This window comes from Leucoraja erinacea, chromosome 16 (genome assembly GCF_028641065.1).
Source record: "Leucoraja erinacea ecotype New England chromosome 16, Leri_hhj_1, whole genome shotgun sequence".
Classification (NCBI taxonomy): domain Eukaryota; kingdom Metazoa; phylum Chordata; class Chondrichthyes; order Rajiformes; family Rajidae; genus Leucoraja; species Leucoraja erinaceus.
The window spans coordinates 34,852,963-34,879,435 of NC_073392.1; the positions used below are offsets into that span (position 1 = coordinate 34,852,963).

Consider the following 26,473-nt stretch of genomic DNA (forward strand, 5'->3'; position numbering starts at 1 on the left):
GCACATAATACTCCAAATGGGGCCTAACCAAGTAAGAATTTTTTTAAATATATAAAACACTCTTGACTCTTGACCAAAGTTTTGTAAAGCTGCAGCTGGAAGAAGGGTCCTGTCCCAAAACGTCATCAATCCATTTTCTCCAGAGATGCTGCATGACCTGCTGCGTTCAAACAGCATTTTATGTTTATCTTTTGTAAAGCTGGGGCATGATTATCTGACCCTTGTACTCAATACTGCGACTCACCTCGGCAAACATGCCGTTGGCCTTCTTTGCCTACTTGTGTTGCCACTTTTAGGGAGCTATGGACTTCTGACCCCAAACCCCTCTATATATTAATGCTCTAAAAAGATCCTATATTTTACTGTATAGTTTCCTGTTAAATTTGATTTCACAAAGTGCAATTGCCATTTCTCTGCCCAAATCTGCAACTGGTCAATCCCATTATATCCTTTGACAACCTTCTTCATTGTCCACAGCATCATCTATTTTTATGTTGTCTGCAAACTTACTAATCTGCCCACCTTTGTTCCCCCCCCCCCCCCCCCAAGTCATTTATAATTATCACAAACAACAGAGGTCCTAATACTGTGTCGGAAGGAACTGCAGATGCTGGTTTAAACTGAAGATAGACACAAACTGCTGGCGTAACTCAGCGGGACAGACAGAGAAGGAATGGATGGCGTTTCAGCTCGCGATCCTTCTTCACGTCCTATTACTGATCCTTGTGCAACACCACTGGACACAGACCTCCAGCCAGAATAACACCTCTCCACCACTACTATTCTCTGTCTGTATGAACAAGCCAATTTTGAATCCAATTGCTCAGTTACTAAGCATTATTTGCTACTTAATCTGGATCAGCCTCCCTTGAGAGAACCTTATCAAATACCTTGTTAAAGTTGTCACTAATGTTTATTAGTTTTTGTCCCTTTTAAGATCTGTAATTACATTATTTTTCTAAATGCTACAAAAGAGGCAGCTTCTCACACCAAGGCCTTGTAGATATAAAGATGGCCATGTGGTTAATGAACTCACAGTCAGTGGTTTATTTGTCTGGGCTCTGGAATGTCCTGATCTGTGAATACCAGGGAAATTTATAACAGAGTGTTTCAGAGATCTCGGTTAAGCCACATGACGAGGGGAAGAGTTAGGGAAATGAAGACCTTAGCTGAATGAACTCTGCTTAGCAAATGCTCAAAAGGGCTCATCTAAGTCAGACAAGGAAGAAGGGAGCCAAAGGGCAGGATGCATGCAAGAAATAGGAAGCGGTATGTGGATTTGAAGGAGGACGGGATGAAGTTAGACAGCGGAACTCTATAGGAGAAGATCAAGGATGAGCAGGCTCATGGTGACGTGGGTGGGGAGATGAATTATTGCAGCGTGTGTGTATGGGGCAGAGCCCCATTCCAGTGGCTCTAGTCATTATTTTGTAAGGTCCTGCACCACTGTAGTATCTAAGTCTTCTCACCATCTTCTTCTGACTCTCTAGTATCCAATCTTCTCCCCATCACTCCACTTCTCCCTCCTTTCTCCTTTAATTACCAGCCCTAAGACAAACCTTTGGAACAGTTGCAGAGAGGCATTAATTCAACAAGAGTCCATCTTTTCCCTATCCTGCCCCCATCCTGGCCTCCTCCAACTTCCCAGTTGGTGTGCAAGTCATCTCACGTTAAAATATGTCACACATGGACAGCTTCTACACCTCCGTATGAAGTTTACATCCTGAACATCAGTATCCTTCTCACCAATCTCAACAGAGCCAATCACTGCCCAAGAAACAGTGCCTTGATAATGACATAACCTTTCTGATTAAGAGAGGCAGGAGACAACTAAATCAAACAACACGGCTGTGGATGGGCCATGCTCTTGAAGGGAAACTGGAAGAGAAATACTATCCTGAAGGGATTTGTATTGCCGTTAGGATAAGCAAGCCGGGCATCCAGCTAAATTATGCCATAAATGATGCTATAAATTATACCAATTATGTCCCAATGAGAAATGGTAAGGATGTCCTGAAGATAGACACAAAATGCGGGAGTGTCTCAGTGGGACAGACAGCATCTCTGGGTGGAAGGAATGGGTGACATTTCGGTTCGAGAACCATCTTCAGACTGAGAGTCAGGGGAGAGGGAGTCATAGAGATAAGGAAGGTGTGAAAATGAGACATCAATAGAGATGCAGTTTCAAGGATAATGTAGGATAGATTATTGTTAGCTCGGAGAAGGTAACAAGAAAGTAAACAGAGATTAAATGTAATCAGGGACTGTCAGACTGCTCGGAGAACTGGGAAGGGGGAGGGATGGATAGAGAGGGAAAGCAAGGGTCACTTGAAGTTAGAGAAATCAATATTCATACCGCTTGGGTGTGAGCTGCCCAAGCGAAATATCCTGATGCAGGCTCTCAACCTGAAACATCAACAATTCCTTTCCTCCCACAAATGCTGCTTGAGCCGCTGAGTTCTTCCAGTGATTGTCTGTTGCTCCAGATTTCAGCATCTACAATATCTTGTGTCTGCTGGGGTGTCTACCTCAATGCGGGTCCCGGCAGGACAAAGGGGGACCCGGGAGAGTAGGCGGGGAGAGCTGCTTCCACGTTAAGGTGGCAGGTAGTAGATTGGGATGTTCGGGTGAATTTATATAACTTTGTTGGTGCCAAAACATGGCGACACTTGTGTACAGCCCACATGAGGTCTGCTACATGATTTTATCGGATTGTATGCAAAACAAAGCATTTCACTGTACCTAGATACATGTGACAATAAAGCATCATTGAATACCTGTTATGTGAGGTATAGAGGACTGTTGGACTGCCCGCTGGCTAATCTGTTCTGTTATCTCCAATAGTCTGGTCCAAAAACAACAGCAACACTGCTACAAGAAAGTCAAGTTTCAATGACTCAAGGGCAGCACAATACTGGCTTCCCAATTAACTGAAGCTGCAGAGTGTCCACATTATCTGGTTTGTCCTCAAGGCCACTATAATTAGCACAAATTAAAACTCTTGACTTTCCTACCAAAAACACCACGTCGAGTTGGATGAAAATATTATAAATTCCAGAAGCTTATTAAACATAAATTCACTATGCTGGCTTCAAGAGTTTGTGGAAGTCAGGATCGTATTCTTGAAAATGTAGAAGAACAAGATGATCCTTGTTTGGGACTAAGGGGCAGGCCATTTAGGACCGAGATGAGAAGAAATTTCTGTACTCAGAGGTCGTGGATTATTGGAATTCCCTATTCTGGTAGAGTGTGGATACTCAGTCATGGAGTTCATTCAAAACAGAAACATAGATTTCTTGATTTGACGGAATCAAGGGACATATATAAAGTGCAGGAAAATGGCACTGAGGGAGACCGGCCACAATCTTGTTGAATGTTGCAGCGGATTAAAGAGCCAAAAGGCCTATTCATGCTCCTATTTCCCCAATGCTCTACATTGCATTAGGCAATTTATGTCACATCCAGTCAAGAACCAAAGTATCTCCAACATCTATCATCAGGCTACTGTATGCTCATGATGCACATCCTATGAGCACATCCAGCTTCCAAACTCCAAAGGATCATCACTGAAGCAAATGAAAGGATGGGCCTACATGGGACAATCACAAAACATGGGTCTTCCACCAACCTGTCCAGTTACACAACTCTTCCAACAAAGAGGTTACATGGCAAGTCTTTGGAAAAGAAAGGCCATTTTTCATTTTTAAATGATATCTCAAAGGCGGACACCAATGATGAAATTAACAAGCATTCAGTGCCTTTCACCATCCACTTGGATTAAGACCACAAACTTGGCATAAAACATATAGATTCCCAGGCAGCAGTGTTGATCCCTGCTCTTCTATATGTTTCTGAGAGATGAACTATCTACACAAGGCAACTTGAAGTATTGAAGAGATGCAACCAATGCAAAATCCTCTCCCTGATCAAATCCCCAACCATTGAGCTCCTAGTTACACTCAGTTGGCTCATTATTTACATGCAGAAAACTAGAAAACACTCTGTTCTAAGCTGCATGATGACAAGAGATTGCCAGATGGAGATCGGAAAAGCTTTTTTGAAAATGTGTAACATCCTCACAAATTAGTGGGTATCCAACACTCAAACTGGAGCAGGTGGATTGGGATGCTTCTCAGGAGTGCATGAAATGAATGCAAGTGATTCAACATACTTTTAATTTAAAGTTGCTTTATGCAGATTGACTGATAATTGAACCATTTATAGACAATAGACAATAGGTGCAGGAGTAGGCCATTCAGCCTTTCAAGCCAGCGCTGCCATTCAATGTGATCATGGCTGATCATCCACAATCAGTATCCCGTTCCTGCCTTCACCCCGTATCACCTGACTCCGCTTTCTTCAAGAGCCCTATCTAGCCCTCTTAGGCAGACAATTCCACAGACCCACAACTCTCTGTGTGAAAAAGTGCTTCCTCATCTCTGTTCTAAATGGCTTACCCTTATTCTTAAACTGTGGCCCCTGGTTCTGGACTGCCTCAACATCGGAAACGTGTTTCCTACCTCTAGCGTGTCCAAACCCTTAATAATCTTATATGTTTCAATAAAATGCCCTCTCATCCTTCTAAATTCCAGACTATACAAGCCCAGCCGTTCCATTCTCTCAGCACATGACAGTCCCGCCATCCCGGGAATTAACTTTGTAAACCTACGCTGCACTCCCTCAATAGCCTCCCTCAATAGCCTTCCTCAAATTTGGAGACAAAAACTGCACACAATACTCCAGGTGTGGTCTCACTAGGCCCCTGTAAACTGCAGAAGGGCCTCTTTGCTCCTATACTCAACTCCTCTTGTTATGAAGGCGAACATGCCATTTGCTCTCTTCGCTGCCTGCTGTACCTGCATGCTTACTTTCATTGACTGATGAACAAGGACCTCCAGGTTCCATTGTACTTCCCCTTTTCCCAATTTGACACCATTTAGATAGTAATCTGCCTTCCTGCTTTTGCTACCAAAGTGGATAACCTCACATTTACCTACATTAAACTGCATCTGCCATGCATCTGCCCACTCACCCAACCTGTCCAAGTCACCCTGCATTCTCATAGCATTCTCCTCCCCACCTAAATGTATAATTTATTTACCAATGTAAAGTGTTATTGGTGTATCTTAATTCAAAATGATTGGATAATTTACTCTTTATACAATTGTGAATTATCAGCACCACAATGTGTTTTAATTAACTACTCTGTAAGTGGTGAGTCGTACTTGAACCAGACTCTAGCATAACAACAGACTATTAATACGGATCCACCTCAGTGGCACAGCTGATGGAGCTGCCAGCTCTCAATTTCAGCATCTGAGGTTCAATCCTGGCCTCCAGTGCTGTCTGCATGGAGTTTGCATGTTCTCGCTATGAGTACAGTTTTTATTTTCTTGTGCTCTGGTTTCCTCCCATATTTGTGGGGTTAATTGGCCACTACAAATTGCTGCTTGTGAATAGATGTACAGGAACCAGCGAAGAGTTGACATGAATGATAAAAAAACGGGATTAGTGTAGGATTAGTGCTTGATGGTTGGCCAAAGCGCCTGCTTCTAAATTCTGATGTCATCTTTTTAAGTTATATGGAGGAATTAATTTTCCTGTTACAATTGGCACATGTCCAGTCACGTTAGCTGTCAATACATTAAGTACACCCACAGGGTAAAATAGCTCCATGTATAAATGAATAGTGCTGAATCTATAACACTTTTATCCAAGGATGTGAACAGCCAAACATGAACTCTCAGCCAGTGTATGAAAAAGATTTGGAACCCTTCTGCAACAATCATAATAATACTTGCATGGAAATCATGGTTTAAGGTTGCCTTTAAACAACTATTTTAGCTGTCATTCTTCGTGCAATTAGGAGACCGCAAAGTGCAATAAAAGAGATTTTAGTCGACATTTATACTGTTGCCAGATAATGTTATTTTATAATCTCTGGGTCCAAAATATATCACATGATAAAGTACAGACTACAGAGTACTGGGACCATCTGCTGAAGTGGTAAAAGATGCAAGGCGTGATAACAGATGCTAAGATTTCATGAAAATGTATGTTGGACGGCACTTCTCCATTCTACTTGTTAAATCCTCAAAAAAATCCAGAAGAGTAGTCAAGCATGATTTCCCCTTCATAAATCCATGCTGACTTTGACCAATCCTGTCACCGCTTTCCAAATGCGCTGCTATTACATCTTTAATAATCGACTCAAGCATCTTCCCCAATATCAATGTAAGGCTAACTGGCCTATAATTCTCAGTTTTCTCTCTCCCTTCTTTCTTAAAAAGTGGAGTTATGTTAGCTACCCTGCAGTCCACAGGAACTGATCCTGAGTCTATAAAACATTGGAAAATGATCACCAATGCATCCACGATTTCCAGGGCCACCTCCTTGAGTAATCTGAGATACAGACCATCAGACCCTGGGGAATTATCTACCTTTAGTCCCAACAGTTTACCTAACAGCATTTTCTGTCTAATGTGGATTCCCTTTAGTTCCTCCCTCCCACTAGATCCTCAGTCCCCTAGTATTTCTGGGAGATTAGTTCTATCTTCCTTAGTGAAGACAGAACTAAAAGATGAAACTCCCCCCTTGACTCCATCCAAGGACCCAAACAGTCTTTCCAGGTCTTGCACCTCTACTGTATCCGCTGTTCCAGGTGTGGACTTCTCTACATCGGCGAGACCAAGTGCAGACTCGGCGATCGTTTCGCTGAACACCTCCGCTCAGTCCGTCTTAACTTACCTGATCTCCCGGTTGCTCAGCACCTCAACTCCCCCTCCCATTCCCAATCTGACCTTTCTGTCCTGGGCCTCCTCCATTGTCAGAGTGATGCCCAGCGCAAATTGGAGGAACAGCACCTTATATATCACTTGGGTAGTTTACGCCCCAGCGGTATGAACATTGACTTCTCGAACTTCAAATAGCCCTTGCTTTCCCTCTCTATCCCCTCCTCCTTCCCAGTTCTCCCACCAGTCTATCTCCGACTATATTCTATCTTTGTCCCGCCCACTCCCCTGACATCAATCTGAAGAAGGGTCCCGACCCAAAATGTCACCCATTCCTTCTCTCCAGAGATGATGCCTGTCCCGCTGAGTTATTCCAGCATTTTGTATCTGCCTGCAAAGTACTCGTTTATCCGTTCTGCCATTTCCTTGTTTCACTGGATTTCTAGTGGCTTTCATGATCAGGGATTGTCCAAACTTTTTTCAAAGAAGGTCCTTTGAAAAGTAGTTTAGATACAAAATTAGATGTCACTTGAAAAACCATCGCCGAGTCTGCACTTGGTCTCGCCGATGTAGAGAAGTCCACACCTGGAACAGCGGATACAGTAGAGGTGCAAGACCTGGAAAGACTGTTTGGGTCCTTGGATGGAGTCAAGGAGGGAGTTTGATTAGGAAAAGTCAGCATGCATTCATTAAAGGGAAATTGTATCAAAATGTTTGATGAAGTAACATAATGGTTTAATGTAAGAAAAATGGTGATGTGCTATATTAACTTCCTGCAAGGATGTGATAAACTACCACAGAATAGACTTGTAATTAAGATGAATTAAATAGGACTGCTGCAGCATGGAAAGAAAATTGGTTATGTAACAGAAAAAAAGAGGGAATTAGTAAAAAACAATTTATTCTATAGAAGGGAAGTGTACAGTACCCTGGTTTAGTAATTTTAACTATTTTTTTCTAAATACAAAATTTGAAGGCATAGTGAATTGTGAGGAGGGTAGTTACAGACTTTAAGAACATACATAAAGCTGGTGGAACAGGCAGATTGGTTGCAGATAAAATTTAATGTTGTGCAATGTAAAGATACATTTTGCTAGGGAGCTTAAGACAAAACTTAACCACAGAAAACAACTCTATAATGAGCATGCACCCGAGAGATGGGGAATAAATGTGCATTGTTCATTTAAAGTAGCAGGAAGTTTGAGAACATGGTTAAAACATGGTAGTGTACAAGATCCCGAGTTTTCTAAATAATGGTATGGAATACAAGTATAAGAAATTCAAGATGAATTTTTGTGAAACACTAATTCACTGAAGGGCCTTACAGAAATTATTCCAGGGATGAGTTCCTTTTGTTATGTGGATGATCTGGAAAAGCTGAAGTTGTTCTTCTTGGAATGGAGAGTGTGAAAGGGAATCCCTTGTAAAATTGTGAAGAGTATAGAGAGGGTATATATTGAATTGAATTGAATTGAATTGAATTGAATTGAATTGAATTTCCTTTATTGTCATTCAGACCTTCCGGTCTGAACGAAATTTCGTGCCTGCAGTCATAACAACAATAAACACAAATTAACTTCCACCACAGTGAGTCCTCCAAACACCTCCTCACTGTGGTGGAGGCAAAAATCTTAGGGTTGCAGTCTCTCCCTCTGCTCCCTCTGCGCTGAGGCGATTCCCCACCGGGCGATGGTATAAACAGTCCCGCAGCTCACCGAACCCCGCGAACGGGCCGGTTCAAACACTGCGGCCCGGGGTGGTTGAAGCCGCCGCACCTCCAGTCCAGCACACGCAGCCGCTGGCCCGCGGCTGAACCCAGGACTCTGGACACCGCCGCCAGAACGTCGTCCCAGCCACCGGAGCACCGTCCCAGCCCCCGGACCAGATCGCCCTCACGTGAGTACCGTTCCACCCTCGGGCTGGGCCACTCCAGCGGGAGTGCTGTTCCTCCCTCGGGCTGGGCCACTCCAGCGGGAGTGCCGTTCCTCCCTCAGGCTGGGCCACTCCGACGGGAGTGCCGTTCCTCCCTCGGGCTGGGCCACTCCAGCGGGAGTGCCGTTCCTCCCTCGGACTGGGCCACTCCAGCCCCTCACCATGCCGCTCTCACGGGAGCACCGTTCCATCCCGGGCTGGGCCGGGAGCGAGCCCAGGACGAGTCCTGTCAGCTGCCTCCAGAGTCCCGAGCTCCGCAGGGATAGAACCTGATCTCACTGTGGCATGGTCCTGAACTACCATCTACCTCATCTGGACAGCACACGACAAAAGCTTTTCACTGTACCTCGGTACACGTGACAATAAACTAAACTAAACTCATTGGTGACCCTTGAACCATCTTTGATTGGACTTTACTGGCTTTACATTACACTAAATGTTATTCCCTTATCATGTATCTATACACTGTAAATGGTTTGATTGCAATTGTGTATTGTCTTTCCACTGACTGGATAGTACTCACAAAAGCTTTTCGGTACATGTGACAATAAAGTAAACTGAACTGAACTGAATGCTCAAGAACCAGGGACCCAGAATAAAAGTGATTGGCAAAAATAAAAATGCAAGTTACGAGAGTAACGGCCTTAAGCAATTATGATCAGGGATGCTCTAATATGGATGGTTATGGAAATAATGTAGATTTCAAAAAAGTGCAAGAGAGAATTTGCAACCTATTGGCACTGTGCAGTGGAGTTTGACCATCTGATTGCTCTTTGCACTTGAGACGTCAAATGGCTTTCTTGCCTAATGCAAGTTGCATTATTCCGCAGTCACATGGAAAGCACGACAGCTAATTGATGCACAGCAAGCTCCCAAAATGCTAATCATTATCAATATTGGTTGATGAATAAGGACATCAAAGATCTTCAGAAGCTATTTTATGGGGGGGTTTTAAACATCCACCTGAGAGGTCAGAGTGTAGCACTTCACTTCGTTCTGTACCGAGATGTCAGGCTAGATTTTTGGTGATCAAATCTCTGGAGGGAGACTTGAACACACAAACAACCCTTGGAAGGGCGAGTGCTAAAGCGTGAACTACACAGCTGACACCATTCATGCCTCCCGTCGCCTTGTGAGTGCTGGTTCCCCGTTCCTCCCACTGGCGGTACTCACTGAAGCTGATGATTCTTTGCTGCCCCCCAAAGTCTCTCTGTCTCTCTCACGCACACACACTGCGGTGCCTCTGGCCTCTGGCTCTGGCGCCAGAGCTGCCCCGGGCTGCTCCTTACCACCGCCGTCCGGCGCAGGCCCCGGCCTCGTCTGTTTACGGTTACCACGGCGACGATTGCACGACGTCAGGCGCCATCTTTGTTCGGGCCGCGGCCTCTTCAGTCAGTCACCGCGAATTGTCGCCGCTCAGCAACCGGCCCTTTGTCCACGTCAAGCACACAACCTCTCTGTCTGCAGTGTTTGCACGCAAATAGTATTTTGATCTGCATCCCGAAATTAATCGCTGAAACGGAATACCGGAGGCGACTATTTCCATTCCTTGGTCACCGCCATTGAACCCCCGCATTCGTTCAATGCGAGCGACGGGTCAACCATTCGTTCATTGGGAATAGACAGTCAGCTCGACCCGTTATAGCGACTGCTGCTTCTTTCGGCCATCGTTGCACAATTAATCCCACTTGTCGGAAATTTGAAATTGGCAGGAACAGGAGGGAGCCATAAACACCACAGTTCACCACATCATTGCTGATCCTCATCCAGTTGCCCACACGGTCAACATGACCCCGCTCACATTGCCCAAAGACCTATCGACCTCTGCTTTTTTGCATGAACTCAACCACTGAGCATCTTTCAGGGTTGAGAATTCGAAAGACTTACCAATCTCTAAAAGCAAAAACAAGGGTGAAATTGCTGGAAATCTGTAAACACTGGAAATACACACAGGTCAGTCAGCATCTGTAAAGAGAGCAGGTGAGTGGAGGTTTCAGCTGTGGTCTTGAGTTATAACATCCTTGTGATTGTGGTCATCGCATCAAGGTAAGCAAATGCCAAACGGTTACATTGAAAACACGACCGGATTGCGCACACACACTCAAAAAAGCACAATTGAGGATTATTGATTTCACAATTGCCGGGTTACGGTAGTGACAGCAAACAAGGCAAGTAATATAAAGGGAAGTGAGCTGACTACTTTTCAATGTGTGGACTCCTGCAAATAAACTTAAATATGATAAGATTTTATCATAAAATGGGGTAGAAGTTACGCAGTATGGTACCTGTCCAAGATGGTTGGGTAAAATTTCTACAATGAATTGCAGTTGTTTCAGATGTTCAAGATGAAAGTGAGTTTGTCCTGTGTCTGCTTGGATAGTTCCATGGATATTGCTTGGATCCAAGCCATCGTTGTAAAAATAATCCTCCTTGGGATTTTTCAGCACCTCACCAAGCAGAAATTTCACATCTGAATTTGAACTAGTTCTCACAGGATCAGTTGTCATAGCTCCAATGGTTTCATACTCAAATTATAGATTCAGCAAGTTATTGGAACATTCCAAACCCAATTTATCATCATCCTTCCTCATTCTGAATCGTATGTTTATTGGAGCAGTGATACTTAATTAGCTGTAAGGCTCTTTCCAATAACATGGGGCCCGGAACTATGTTTCAATAAATACACCATTGCCCAAATAATTGCTTCTACTGAGATCTCATTTAAAAAAAAAATCAAATAATAATTGATATCCATTTAGTGAATACAAAGTCAATCAGACCTTGCTACCAAATACTTGTCTCTATTTGTTTACCACCTTTGTTCATATTGCATCTAATTCTTGCAATTTTTTATTATCTCGTTGTAGTTTCAGCCTCTGAATATTTTACCCATTACAATCATGCAAATACCTCTATAAATGTTTTGGTGAAAAATATAGGTACTTAAAAAGTAGATTGTCTATATCGCAATACTGCTTAAAAAGAAATCATAGGTCTGACTGAAACTTCTCTATTCAACTTCAGTATGCACATATTTGAAAGCTTTTAATCTTTTTAGAAAATTCAATATATTGCTTCATTTACTGATGGTTTTCATTAGGATAAAAACTCAGGTTATTTAAAGATGCAAACGCAGGAGATTAAAGGTGACTCAAAAGAGCTTGATGAATTAGTTAACTTTATACGTTTAATTGTCAAACAGAAGTTTCTTATTGGACAAGAAAAAAGTATGAGATTGGGCTGCTGGACATCATTTACAAATTTTCTTGGACCCATTACAACTTTCTAATTTGATGATTACACAAGGTAGTTTGGTACAGAAATAAAACTAAAAACAATCTGCAAGAAATGATTGGGTAGATGAAATGCAAAAGGTTTTTAATATTGAGAAGCATAAGTCAATACATATTAATTGCAACAACAGCAGTAAGATTATGTACCCAAGTTTAAATATACCATTCAAGTTACCTTTTAAGAGTTTATTTTCAACTGAGAACGCACCAAGCACATGCGAGAGCCAGCATCGTACCTCAGTGTGCTGCTCTAGATCGTCTGTTACAGAAAGAAAGCTATTGACCAAACTAAAACAGTTCTGCAGTTTGCACCCTGACCATTCATTACCAAAATGTTTTAGGCCTGTACAGCATTTCCGCCATAAAAAGTTAGAAGCAGCAAAATCTACTCATTTGCAGTAGAACAAAACTTGTATAAAACAGAAAAATGAAGAAAATACTCGTCCAATTAGGCAGCATTTGTGGAGAGAACCAGGTTTACATTTTAGTTTGGTGACCTTTCATAAGGACAATTCTGATGAAAGCTCATTAGTTCTTTCACAAGTTGATCTCAAATTGAGTTAACAATTCAGATCAACAAAACTTCCATCAAAACCATTTTGATAAACGATCATCAAAGCCAAAATATTAACTCCACTTCTCAGATGTAACCCGACCTGAGTATTTACAGCATTTTGTAATTTTTTCAGATTTCCAGCATCTGTAGCATTTTGCTCTTGGGTGACAAAATTCATTATATGACTTCAGTAACAATATTAATTTTGACAAAAAAGCTCATTCAGAAGCTATTAGAATAAAAACAGAAGTAAAAGAAAGTCAAAGAATGTGGCCCTTCTTACTAATTAACAGTGGTGGAGATTATATAAATGATAAATTACTCACCGTTTCAAATAGGATTATAAATGTTATAGAACAAGTATCAGTAGAAACCAAAACGGCTAGGAAATTTAACTGGCCTGGCAGTCTTTTGAAGGAGTATCCACTAATTCTTACTAAAGGTAGTAACTTTTTAAGTAACCAAAACATGTCTGACTTGCTAAGCGTTGTCAAAATTTATTATTTGCGACGCCCAGCATCTGCAATATTTTGCTTATCGTTTCACTGGGTAGAGTTATTATCCTAATACTGTCCAGAGCTAGTTGGTCAGTGATAGATTTTATTGCATCAATTAAATCCCCCTAAAAATAAAAATGGACTATCACTTAAACACATGTAGTAAGAAGGAGCCAAGTCAGAGACAATATGACACAAACTATGAATGAAAGTTTTTATTTTTCAAAATACAAATGTATTAGCTCAGTCCCTTCAATTTGGGAAAGAACTAATGACAGCACATATTAAGCTGCTGTAAATACAGTATCAATTGAAAAATGATTTGTTAATACTAAAGCCAGCAGTCTGGTTCGGGTTATTATACAAGCTCCTTCCAGCAAGCTGGTCAGGATATTGTGTGAGCCCCCTTTCAGCAGATGATTACACCCACCCCTGCCCCAAAGCTTCTTTCCAGCAGTGCAGTTTCACATAGTTCCTCGTAACCTTGGTCTTGACAGTCGATAGCAAACACAAGCAGCATCAGAACTGTAAACAGAAAGAAAAATCAGATTTTGTATACAGTAAACCCTTGTTTTAACAGCCCCCTTTATAAAGGATTTTGGTTATAGCGGACAGACCAGCCGCAGCGACCCCCCGGCTCACACCGCTTCCCTGGCCACTTGCAGCCCAGTCTTCTGCTGCCACGCCCGGCTCACATGGTGCACCAGTGAGCCCTTCTTCACCCACTGCATGGTCCGGTTGATGCGGCCATTGTTACGCCTCACATTGTGGCTCCTGGCCATCAGCGCTTTCTTCAGGTCACTGTGAACGACAGGACGCGCTCACAGTCACCATGGGGCTTCCTCCCCTCTCACTAGCTGGTGCGTTTTCCAGTCGTCCATCGAGTTGTCTCTACCACCTCCTCCTCCCCCATAGTCACTAACATACTCCACATTAATAATTTTAAGCTGTATGTCTACCACCTTTTCAAGTAGCAATTTTTGGCAAGCTCTCAAAGAGGTCACAAGATAACTGCACCTCCAATTTTTCCTTCAGCAAAGCATGTAGTATGGTGAATCACCAATTTCTGATACCCATAACTTCCTGGCATTCCATATCCTTGCATATCTGTTGACCTTTAAATAAAGCTAATTTTTGTTGGTGGAGTGGAATCCAAGATGGAAATGAAGTCGGGTAATAGGGGAACGAGGATGGCAACATCTGGAAACACGTAACCATTTCAGTTGAAAAGAGGACATAAATGTATGAAGAAATTAGTAATGAAAGAAGAGCATATTGCAAGAAATGGGTGGATGGGGCTAAGAACAGAATTCTGGATAAACCTAGTGGTGAAAGAATTGGCCTTGGTTTTACAGAACAGAGGGAGGGGGAGATAGGGGGAAAGGGAGGGGATGGGGGGGGAGGGATAGGGGGGAGGGAGGGAGGGGGGGGAGGGAGGGAATAAGATAGGGAGGGAGGGGAAAAAAACGAAAGGGTGGGAGGAAGAGAGAGAGGGGTGGGAGTGGAGAGGGGTAAGGGGAGAGAGGGGGAGGTTTCCAAAACATCATCTGATGCTAAAAGCCGGAAGCAGCCATTCAAACAGCAGTATGCAAAGAGATGGCAATGAATGCTTTGCCAAGTAAGGTGCGTAGAAGACATGTCAATTGGTAGCAAAGTTATGCATTCTTGAACACATACATGGGTATGACTGCACTTAAAAAACATTTTTTTCAGCAAAATGGTACTGTGTAAAAATACTGATTTCCTCAGCAAATTCTGATTTTCAGGTACTAGAATACTGAAATGCTCTGACAAAACTTGGTAGCTTTGATAACAACTTTGATGTGATGCTTTCATAAATGCTTAACATCAAAGAAGCCTCAAGAAGAACAATGCTACTGATTAAATAAAATTCAGGAAAATATCTGATTCTCATCTGCTGCATTACGTATGTTCCTAGGGATAATTGGGTTAACATGTGATGAGCTTTTAATGGCACAGGGCCTGTACTTGCTGGAGTTTAGAAGGATGAGGGGGAACTATGACTTACCGAATAGTGAAACGCCTGGATAGAGTGGATGTAGAGAGGATGTTTCCACTAATGGGAGAGTCTAGGACCAGAGGCCATAGCCCCAGAATAAAAGGATGTACCTTCAGAAAGGAGATGAGGAGACATTTATTTGGTCAGAGGGTGGTGAAGCTGTGGAATTCATTGCCATTGATGGCTGTGGAGGCCAAGTCAATGGATATTTTTTACAGTGGAGATTGATAGATTCTTGATTAGTACATGTGGCAGGCGTTATGGGGAGAAGGCAGAATAATAGGGTTGAGAGGGAAAGATAGATCAGTCATGGTTGAATGGTGGAATAGATTTGATGGGCCTAATCTGCTCCTATAACTTATGAGTAAGAAAGAACTGCAGATGCCAGTATAAATTGAAGGTTTAAGGAATGGGCGACAATTAAATCGAAGGTTAAAGGAATGGGCGACATTTCGGGTCGAGGCCCTTCTGACCCTTCAACCCAAAACGTCGGCCATTCCTTCTCTCCAGAGACGCTGCCTCAACCACTGAGTTACCGCAGCATTTTTTGTCTACCTAGAACATGAACTATCTGAGCAATACACTGCAGCACCGCTGGAAAATGACGTTGAATTAAGGAGTAGATTTGTAAAACACGATGAATGCACAAAATAAGCAGTATGACGGCTGTGGCCAGATGGGGCCTTGGCATGCAAGACCACCAGTTATTTAATGCTGCTATCAAGTGTCCTAACCACACCCATTCATTCCTTTAACCTGCAACCTGAATGTCCATCTCGTCAGCTACAAGTACTACTGAACAGACAGGTAAAAGAATGAGGGAAATAAAATTGCACTACGAGCAAAGCAAAATACAGCAAACAAAAGCAAAACAAAAATTGACATGAAAGGTAAAAGAGTTAACAACTTGATGCCACAGAGGTAAAACATTCTACATCCAAGGCCAATGCTTTGGGAGATCTACATTTAACATCTAATTACATTGACAGGGCTTATTTATTATGTTATATATTATCCCTTGGTTTGTACCTGGAATTTTAAGATTAAACTAATCGTTTCATGGAGTTGTAAATCCTAATCAAAGGGATATATACTGTTCAAAAGTGAGACACACAACTCGTCTTGCAACACATTCCTGCGATACTCAGCCGCTACTTGACACCATTTATGAGAAAGTTAATTGGATCAGTGATCTCATGAATCCGTGAGGCTGGACATACTGCAACAACTTACTTTATCTCAACCTGCCACTCTAGAATTTACAAAGTCAGAAGTTCAACAGTCATCATGTGTCTCAATGGCTACAACTATCAAAAAAAGTTCAACCACAACCATTACACAAGTTTGTTGAATTATCATCCTCATCATTGATTAATTGGTCCTCCAGCGGACTGTGTGTAGATTGCATTATATCTCAAAGAATCTGTCTTGAAATTTTAATTTGGCCTGACTTAAGTTTTTGTTTTGAGTGTTCTAGATATATACTCCCCTTTTAAATCTGTTATTAATCCTTAATAAATTAATTACAGCACCCCTTAAATACCTAAGGAGTCTGCAAGCCTATCCTATGTAATCTGGTCTTAAATTCAATCATTTTGGCCCCTGTAACAATCTGATGGATCTGCACTGGATTCTTCCTGGGTTGCAATGTGCAGAGGAGAAACATACTGTCCAGATATGGTTCGATTGTCAGATAAATCCATCCCACTATCTTTTAGCCTCCTTGCAATGAAAGATAATAATCTATTAGTATTTAACCTTTATGTTCTTATCCGCTTTTTGTAGAAATAATGTGGTATTCAATGTCATTAGAAAGTTTCACAGAATTCCCCAACCAATATGATTATTAGAAAACAATTCCCAAAAGACTGCTGTACTACAGATGGTTCGTTAGCATCACCCTTTCAGTATAACTATACATTGGGAATGGATGCTGCATTGTCAGTTATAATTTTAGTCATACATAAAATATAGAACAGTACACCATAAAAACAGGTCTTTCAGCCCAGAATGTATTGTGCCAAACATGATGCCAAGACGATCTCTTATCGACCCCTCATGTAATCCATATGCCTGTCCAAAAAAGTCACTTAATGTCACTATCGAATCTGCTTCTACCACCACTCCCAACAGCATGTTCCAGGAATTCTGAAATTATTTGCAACCAATAATGGAGTATGTTCACTTCGTAGATATAACAAAATCCCAAAAGAGTAATGTTGTAATGACAACATTATGTATTTTAATGAAAACACAACAAATAAAAGAAAATAGTGATAAGTCAGTGGGCTATTTTAGGACACTTCCTTTTTAACAGTATCACCATGTATAAAAGTAATGCCAAAGGACCAGTTTCCACTAAAGGGGAAGTCAAATACATTTCAGGAACTCATTCCTCTGAGAAGCAAAAACCACAAACAGCAGAATAATGGCAGCACAAAGACCGACTCAACATAATTTATGCAATACTAACCAACCCTGCCGTTGCAAAGGATGCAATTTTCTGGCATCCTGATAGATTTAGCAGCTCAGCAAAGTACTGCTAATCTCTTAGTTTTGGGGACAATGAGAAAGCAAGGTAAACTCACATTTTTGAGAAACTCCTCTGCAACAATGCGAGCTCTGGCATTTAATGAGAGTTTCATTTCACTGACTTCCTTATCGATCTCTTCCATGAAGTGGATGACAAAATCAACCAGCTTGTGTTTATACATTTGCTCAGTGTGGAAGTTGGTGATCAGGAAGCTGATATCATAGCCCTGCAAGAGAGGAAACAGTGTTTAATTTATTGCAGTCACTGACATAGTTGATTATCCAGCAACTCTCTATAACAAACATTTTCATACAACCCATTCACCAGATCTGAGCTGAAGCTCTAGATTTTTCCTGTCAGAAAGCTCTGGTATTCATACCATTTTCTTGTTAAAATCCTTGGTAAATTTTATACTCGATTACACAACCGTTAAATTTTGGCTGAAATCCTTTTCCAACATGTGAAAAAAGTCTGCCAACTTGCTGCATCATAACATTCCCATCAATTATATTTTCAGTAAGAAAATCACTCTGCATGTATAAAGGTTCATCACTTCAACATGCAGAGTATGCAACACCCACATTCTCCTGTTTGAGATATCAGTGCATACGTTTCAAATTTCACATATGTTTAATTACTCGGACAAAGATGATGGAGAGAACTAAATTCAGTTTGTTTGTGGACTAGTGGATATAGAATGCTATAGATAAATGGCTACCTATTTGGTCAAAGAAAGCCTAGCACTAGACTCCCAGAAGGACCTCAACACAGATGGAATCAGAGCCATTCTGCTTTACAGCAGGGGAACAGGCCCTTCTGCCCAACTTGTCCAAATCACTTAGCAGCGTTAGTCCCATTTGCCTTGGTTAGATCATATCCCTCCAAAACTTTCCTATCCACGTACCTACACGTGTTGTTTAAATGTCATAATTATTTTTACTAATTCCTCTAGCAGTTTATTCCATATTTGCACTGCTCTATGTGTGGAAAAAGTTGCCCCTCAGATCCCTTTTAAATCTTCCCCCTCTAACCTTAAATCACTATAGCCCCTATTTTTTTACTCCACAGCTCTGGGAAAAAGACTGGCTATTCACCTTATCTATGATCGTACTTTTGGTATACTTCAATAAGGTCACCTTTCAGCCTCCTCGGTGCCAGGGGAAAAAAGACCAGCCTACCCTATAACACAAAGTGAAATACTTGCAAATCTTTTTTGCACCATTCCACTTTAATAAAATCCTTCCCTCACAAGGTGACCAGAACTGTACATGGTACTCCAAATGTTAACTTAAGGGCCTGTCCCACTTACCCGATTTCTTCGGCGACTTGCCGGTACCCTGCCATAATTTAAAATGTTGAAAATCCAGCAGCGACCAGAAAAAGGTTGACTCTTTAGGCGACTACTCACAACCATACAGGCGATATCCCGCAACCAATTCCTTTGACCAGTGCCTTAATGTCTTGTCAATTAATTTTCCCAACTCTTGCCAACCTGACCTACTTCATGTTTAAAAGCCTCCCACTTACCAGCCATTCCTTTACTTGAAAGAACCCTCTCCTACAATCAACTTTTGAAAGTTCCAATCAAAAACCATCAAAATTGGTTGTATATTTAATTTATTGTATATCCCAATTTAGGACTTTTGGACTAGTCTTAGCTTTGTCCATAACTATTCTTCAACTAATAGAATTATGGTCAGTGGTTCCAAACTGCTCTCCAACCAACACTTAAGTCACCTGACCTTATTTGTCAAGAACGCACATTTTATCCTCTCTAGCAGGGCCACCTACATACTGATTGAGAAAACTTTCTTGAAGACACTTAAATTCCAGCCCCTGCAAGCCCATAGCACTATGGCCGTCCAAGTCAATGTACGGGAAGTTAAAATCCTCTCTTACTATAATTTTTTGAAATAAATTTATTTTACAAGATAGAACACAATTGGAAGCAAAAGGATTTTCTTGTGATGCGATGAGCAATATTCATACATGATGTTCAGCTTTAACTTATCTACATTTGAGCAGCTGAAAACTTCCCAAGACGAGTACAGCAGCTGTGCAATGTGCACAGACTTCCTGCGATAGCTGGTTTTCAGTCTTCAATTATTTTGTCCATCTGACATGCTTCATAGAAAAGAAACCAAATAAAGTGGCAATTCTAAGCAGTGCCATTACCTCAACAGCTTTTCTCCGCAGGATGAAGAAGTTCTCTGCTCGCATCATCATAAATCTCATGAATTTATGGCATAGAATCTTTTCAATCTCATCTGCCTGAAATTAACAATATGAAACTTTAACATGTACATACTTCAACCCGTTTAAAACTAAAAAACAAAGTATTTAGGAGAGTAATAGCTATACAAGGATAATTTTAAAAAACAGGGAGATCACATGCACAACTGTCATTGAAGGCATTTATGGGAAAGTACAGAGAATTGAGGATTAAACAGTCGTTCAAAATATCCTCAAGCTCTTTTAAAAGATGCATTGTCTGCTGCTGATCAAAGTTGAAGTATTAATGAAATGAGTCAGCAGGAAATGTAGTGGAAGAATGATACATGCAAAATCCCCAGGTTAAAATTACTTTGGGTGTTGCTACATTATGGAATTAATATAGAAAAAGCAAACAAACATAAAACTTAGAGAATTAAAGTAAGTTACCAAGGACGACCATCACAGGCTGCCAGTTCACAGCGTAGACCATTTAAGTGATTTGCTCTGGAAACTGACAAGCCAATCACTTCTATTTGGCCTTGTACAACAATACTCTAAAAATCCAACATTCATTTCCAGTCCATTAAAAAAAAAAACAACCCTATCTCTTTGTGCCAACAATACAATCAAAATTCTCTTGCTGATAGACCTTGCATTATTTTTGACAGGAAATGTGTTCAATCTTGATCCTGGTACTATCTGTGCACTTTGCACTCTCCTTGGCCAGGTCTCCAATATTCCAAAGACAAGCTGGTAGGTTAAATGTCTACTATAAATTACCCTTTAGCACAGGTTAATAGCAAAAAACATCAAAAGAAGATGACAGCCCTACATGTTAGAAAGAGAAATTGCAGGAATACAGATAAAATAAGGAGGGAAAATAGGATTGGTCTCCTAGGAGTCAGCATGGCCTCGTTCTGTCATTAAATAGTAGGAACATGACACTGGAGGGAAGCATTGAAATACATTACGAATTGAGGGACTAAATGCAATGGTCTAATGCTATTTGTGAAACCAGAGAAAAATGATAGAATTACAGACCAGTTAACCTAACATTAATTGTTGGAATCGATTATATTAGAAGTGCAGAAAGGCAAAGATGATCTTCACCTGATTAGCCAAAGTACTGTTTAATGAAAGGAAAATCTATTTGGAAAATACATCTAGCCAGGAGAAAGGGGGAGAAAAAATAGAATCAGTGGATATGTGCATCTGAATTTCAAAATCCATCAGTAAAGTGACATATGAAAGGTTGTCCAAATAAACCGGCCTTTATATATGAATGATCACATGGGATAGATAACCTGGGAACTACAAGCCAGTGAGCCTAACAACAGTGGTGGGTAAATTACTGGAGGAGAGATGGGATTTACAAACATTTGGAAATGCAAGGACAAATTAAGGATAGTCAGCATATCATTGTGCTTCTGAAATCATTAACTCACAGCAATGCAGTGGGCGTTTTCTATGTAGACTTTAGAAAGGCCTCTAAAAAGGTACTAAGTGGTAAGCCGGTCCACAAGGTTAGATCACATGCAATCAAGGGCGAGTTAACAGATTGGACATAAAATTGATTTGAAAGTAGTGATGGTAGAGTGATGTTTTTCAGACTGGAGGCCTGTAAAAGTGGTGTACTACAGGGATCAGTGCTGGTCCACATTTGTACATTATTTATATTAACAATTTGGATGAGCATGTAGGTGACATGGTTAATGAGTTTGCAGAAGACTAAAATTGGTGGTATAGTGGACAGTGAAGAAGTTATCCAAGAACGCAATGGAGTTTTGATCACCTGTGCCAATGGGCCAAGGAATGGCAGATGGAGTTTAATTCAGATAAATGTGGCGTAAAAATAAGATGCAGCTGGGATTTCTACAAGCAGCTGGAAGTACAATTGTCTTTCTACAATTGCATAAGACCACACCTGGATTACCGAGGTTTGATCTCTTTATCAAAATGAGATCATACTTGGTCATGAACGGGCTCATATAGATTCACTAGTGTAATTCTGTGGAAGCAGGGCTCTTCCATGAGGAGATTGAATTATCATGGGCACATATTTACTGGTGTTCAGAAGAATGCGAAGTAAAATGTTGATAATTCCAAGAGAATATGCAAGAGTAAATGTTGTTTCCTCTGTCGGGGCAATAGATCAAGTAGGCAGAATTTCAAAATAAAGCTGTGTCCCTTGAGGTCTAAGCCAAGGAGAAATGTCTTCATTCAGATGAATGAGAATCTGGAATGATCCAAAGAGGCCTGTGCATGCTCAGCTGCTGAGTAAAACCAATATCAGCTGCTGAGTAAAAACAAGACTGATTATGTTTTTTTGGCCCTAACAGGAATAAATTATTTGGGGACTGGGCAGGAAAGCGGAAGAGGCTCTTACTTAATGATGTGTAAGGAGTCTGAAGAAGGGTCTCGACCCGAAACATCACCCATTCCTTCTCCCCAGAGATGCTGCCTGTCCTGCAGAGTTACTCCCGTTTTTTGTGTCTATCTTACCAAATTATGTGACAGACTTAAGCAGTTATATGCCCCATATGATGTTTGTACTTAAATTTTTGGAATTGACAGAATCTTGGCACAGATTAATCATCAGGCTCAGTCAAGGTGTGCATTGCATGTCTGAAGGGAATGTGAATTCGACAAAGTAGTGGAAGAAGCCAAGAAATTCTAATTGTGTCCATTTCTCCTAGAATGCTTGTGGCACCATGAAGGTGGCTCTTTTCAAATCTGAACGAGACAAAGTTACAGCAACTATTTCCAAGAGAAAAATACACATTTCCCTGAAAATCTACATTAACTAGATGAAACTTTCCAAACTTCAAGTTGCACATTATTAGAAGGAGGGTCTCCTTGATCATTCAAGGGGAAAACAAGATTTAATTTGCAATATTTGGATTACAATGCCAAATATGCATTGACAACTTTAAAAATGTACAGACCTGTTTGATTGCGATGCTGACTCGTACAGAGTTTATTGAGCCCTCAATAAGGACCTTCTCCTTCTCATTTCTGCTGATGATCAAAGGCTGCAGTAGCAACTCTTTACTGCTCCTGTTTTAAATCAAGTAAACAGTTGTTTGTTACTATACAGTATCCAAAATCATCTGAACTCTTTATCCACGTATTTTTGAAAGAATTGATATAAAGACATTCTCAAGAGTTCCATGGGGATGGCATAATCCCAGACCTATATGTAGCATTGAGTTTAAGAAGAAGCAGTTTTAAGATTTAGGGTTGGCTTTTTACTTAAATTCGTTTTTGAAACGGTATTGCCTCAGAAATTATTCCACATAACAATTGTGATGAGGTGGACTAGTTTTGAACGCTACATTACGTTGAAAATACAAAAGTACCAATGACAGTAGATAGTAACCATCAATATTTCAAAATTGCCTCACAAATCATTTCCAAAAGGGTTATTTAAAAGAATGTTCTCCTGGTCATTTGCCCACAGTTGTAAAAATATACTCGGACATATACACTCAAAGCTTTAAGTTTACTTTATTGTCACGTGTACCGAATGTAAAGCTTTTGTTAAGGAATCACAGCTTTCTGTGGTTTTTGATTTCATCTAGTGTAAAAAATGGGTTTACTCACATTCATTTCCAAATAACTGAAGGATTTAAAATGATTTATTGTTACATGTACTAAGATATCATGGAAATCTTTGTTTACGTGCTATCCAGGCAAATCACACAAAGTACAAGGTAGTGCAAGAGAGAAAAAAACAGGATACAGGTATAGTGTTACAGCTGCAGAGGAAGTGTAATAATAAAGTGTAAGGACCACAACTAGGTAGATTGAGGACTTGGAATTTGTCCTTGGCATATGAGAAGTCATTCACAAATCTGATAGCAGCAGAAAAGAAGCAGCTCAAAGCTGCATCTGAACAAACTGAAAATTTAAAGTAGTCGGAATTCCAAATCCTACCTCACTTCCACTTCTGGTTTATTATGACGCTCCACAACCTGTGACGAGAAATTTTCCAGACATAATGCTGCTTGAAGAGTGGCACGAACTGCATTCAAGTATGGCCGAAGCGTCGCCTTTACAAAAGGAGAGAAAAGCAAAGTCAAGATTATATGGCCAAGAATGCCTTTGGTGGAGCCCCTGAACAAACTGATAAAATGTGGTTCAAACAACGCACGACTGAATAGTCTAGAGCAGGGATCGGCAACCTACGACCCTCGGACCGAATGCGGCCCGTTACCCGAAATCATCCGGCCCGCAGGCGTATTTTTTTCCCCGTAATCCTCCGGCCCACAGCCTTTCGTCATCTCCGGTACTCAGGTGCGGTGACGCAAGGACGCCTGCACTGGTGGCTGCAATGGCGGAGCCGCCAAGCGCCGAGCTCTGGCTGTACCGCATCCTGGGCAAAGCCGCCGGCACGGCCACGCACCTTCTGTGTCTGGACTTCACTGTCGGGATCGGGATTGTCAATAGGCCGGGGAGGAGTAAGCCACCGCCTTCAGGACAGAGCCAAGGCAATGGTCCATAGGTGCGCCATGTTCGTGAGCGCCCGTAACTAGGGGCCAGTCCTCCAGGTAGCGTCCTTGAAGGGGCAGGATCTAGGTGAACAAGTGATTTGTTGCCTGCCATCTGGGACAGGATCCATGTGTACACGTGATAGATGTGGCCCGCCATCCGCTCACAGACATGCATCCTGGCCCCAATGCAGAACAAGGTTGCCGACCCCTGGTCTAGAGCTAAAACAAATATGGATACAACAACTAATTTGGTAATTTGGATAATATGTAACAGTGAAGTTATTTGTGGGTGGTCAATGATAAGAGGAAGTGGTCATCCTACCTGGAAATTGGGTACAAATACTAGGCCACACATATCCAACATTATACCCTAATGCCATAACATAACTTTGATGGCAAACAAGGCAGTCCATGTACACAGTGGACCACGTAAGAGAGTGTGGAAGAAAATTGATCAATGCTGATAAAATCTCTGATTTACACAAATAATTTACTTAATATTAATTTGGATTTGTACGAGACCAGATTATCCACATGGGCATTAGTGAAGGACAATAACTTTAACTGGTACCAGAAAATATTTACTTTTCATTTGTATTTTTTTCAAAACCAAATTCAAATTCTCAAACTTCATTGGCAGGATTTTATGTTAGAGCAATTATATGAAATCCAAGCACATAGTACATATTGGGAAATGTCAAATACTTATGCAATGTAACTGTACATAAAGTTACTCAAGTCCGTAATCAACTTTAATTTATAAAAAGTTAAATAGATCATAAATATTGTACCGTAGAGGATTATTAAATATTGTATAGTAGAGTATTTGAAAAATACTTGGAAGTTAACCACAGGGTATTCAACCTCAAAGTTTTACACCCAAGCCAGCGTGTCAAATAGAAAAGAAACTTGTTAACTAGATTGTTCTTTCAAACTAACAGATACTAAATGAGAGAACTTCTGAAAAAGTAACTAAATCAGAAACATACTAAATCAGTGAACCTCTGAAAAAGTAAGGTCCATATAAATTAATAAAACTAGAGATCTAGTGACAATTTCTCATTCAAAGATACAATAAGGTTAGGCTGTGACATTCCCTCAGATTTTAAAAAGCTGCACGTCAAACAACCTCGAGTTTTAGCCCCTATCCCTCCCTTCCTTACCCATCGCCCTCCCCTTCCCTCTTTCCCCTGATGGGGCTGTGCGGACGAGTAGAAAATGGTTCCCTAACCATGCATAGATTTCAAAGAGGACACACAGCAGGTGCGTTTGGTGGTGGTCGTGTGATAAGAGACACCACACGGGCTTTCGTGCAGAACCCGATGCGCCTCAGCCCGGCCCAAACCTCAGTGGCTTTAACGTTGGCTCAATGACAGCCTGAAGCAGGAAGCACTGGGTGTGGACCTCTCCTTGCCCTCGGGAGGAGGGCGGATGCGGCTCTGCTGACACTTTAACCTCGCTGGCCACACCGTAAGCACGGTACCGGGGCCTCACCCGGTCTGAAGCCGGACCCTAACCTCCCCCACACCCTGGCGGAGTGTCCCCCCCCAAGCTGCGAGCCGCCCGGCGCTGTCTCCCCCCCGCTTACCATCTTGTCTCCCCGGAAGGCGGAAACGTCGCTGGCGCGTGCGCGTGCGCAGGTCACTGCCGGGTCTGGTCTGGTCTCGCCCCGCCCGGGGAGAGCGAGTCCAAGTCCATCCCTAGCACCACAGAGACAGAGAGTGGCCGCCCTACACCGGCCTTGTGTGCTGATCACAAGTTAACACACTATGTTTTCAAATAGGAAGCCATTGCATGCATTTTGATGTTGCTCCTACAATAAACATTAAATTATCTTTCACCAGTCCTGTTTGGAATGTACCATGTTTGTATGGGAATGGGGGTGCGCATTGTGCATGTAGCTGATTTTATACATTGTGCGGCTTTATTTTTTGCACTCTGCTGTGCAATCATGCAGTCGGTAGTTGATAAGGTTTGGCTGTAAGCGGGGTATCCTCTGCGGTTGGTGCCCACAGTGAAGCGCTGATCTCTGCTGCATCTTCCTGCACCGGCGCCGGAAAGGGCCGCGCACTGCCGCCGGGCGCTGCCACCGGGCCGGACAGCGGGGGGAGAGGGCGATGGCTTAGCCTGTGGATGCCGCTCTACCCCGGGCGCTTTCCTCTCCGCGGCGCACACTCACTCAATCACACTGCAACAGGCGCACG

At 41.8% G+C, this 26,473-nt stretch overlaps 3 protein-coding genes across 8 annotated transcripts in view; 1 reads left to right on the forward strand and 2 right to left on the reverse strand.

The window, feature by feature from the left end:
* Positions 1-10,298, reverse strand: part of LOC129704795 (tubulin tyrosine ligase 3-like) — a 74,898-nt gene extending 64,600 nt beyond the window's left edge. For all 3 annotated transcript variants that reach the window (XM_055648148.1, XM_055648147.1, XM_055648146.1), the window contains exon 1: positions 9,837-10,298. The gene's annotated coding sequence lies outside the window, so the exon portion shown is untranslated. The remainder of the gene's footprint in view (positions 1-9,836) is intronic.
* Positions 10,288-26,473, forward strand: part of tada3l (transcriptional adaptor 3 (NGG1 homolog, yeast)-like) — a 44,554-nt gene continuing 28,368 nt past the window's right edge. Inside the window, exon 1 of one of the 2 annotated variants that reach the window (XM_055648151.1) lies at positions 10,288-10,643. The gene's annotated coding sequence lies outside the window, so the exon portion shown is untranslated. Of the gene's footprint in view, positions 10,644-26,183 lie in introns of those variants that run through there. The other variant, XM_055648149.1, reaches the window with a different exon arrangement.
* LOC129704798 (actin-related protein 2/3 complex subunit 4) lies at positions 13,212-26,199 on the reverse strand. 3 transcript variants are annotated; one of them, XM_055648152.1, is made up of 6 exons: positions 26,131-26,199; positions 23,713-23,828; positions 22,722-22,833; positions 19,738-19,833; positions 17,618-17,788; positions 13,212-13,534 (listed from the first exon to the last, which is right to left on the reverse strand). In XM_055648152.1, the coding sequence occupies exons 1-6, from the start codon at positions 26,182-26,184 to the stop codon at positions 13,529-13,531; spliced, it is 555 nt and encodes a 184-aa protein (XP_055504127.1). In that variant the 5' UTR covers positions 26,185-26,199; the 3' UTR covers positions 13,212-13,528. The 3 variants fall into 3 exon arrangements, with proteins under 3 accessions (XP_055504127.1, XP_055504129.1, XP_055504128.1); XM_055648154.1 differs by lacking the exon at positions 26,131-26,199 and adding an exon at positions 25,858-26,013; XM_055648153.1 differs by lacking the exon at positions 26,131-26,199 and adding an exon at positions 25,501-25,787.

Excerpts from the sequence above, each read along its gene's own strand:
- LOC129704798 (XM_055648152.1), bottom strand. The coding sequence starts at position 26,184 with ATGTATAAAATCAGCTACATGCACAATGCGCACCCCCATTCCCATACA. Across the intron at positions 23,829-26,130 it reads CCCATTCCCATACAAACATG|GCGACGCTTCGGCCATACTT; the intron begins GTACATTCCAAA and ends CCTTTTGTAAAG. Across the intron at positions 19,834-22,721 it reads TCAGCATCGCAATCAAACAG|GCAGATGAGATTGAAAAGAT; the intron begins GTCTGTACATTT and ends TGTTAATTTCAG.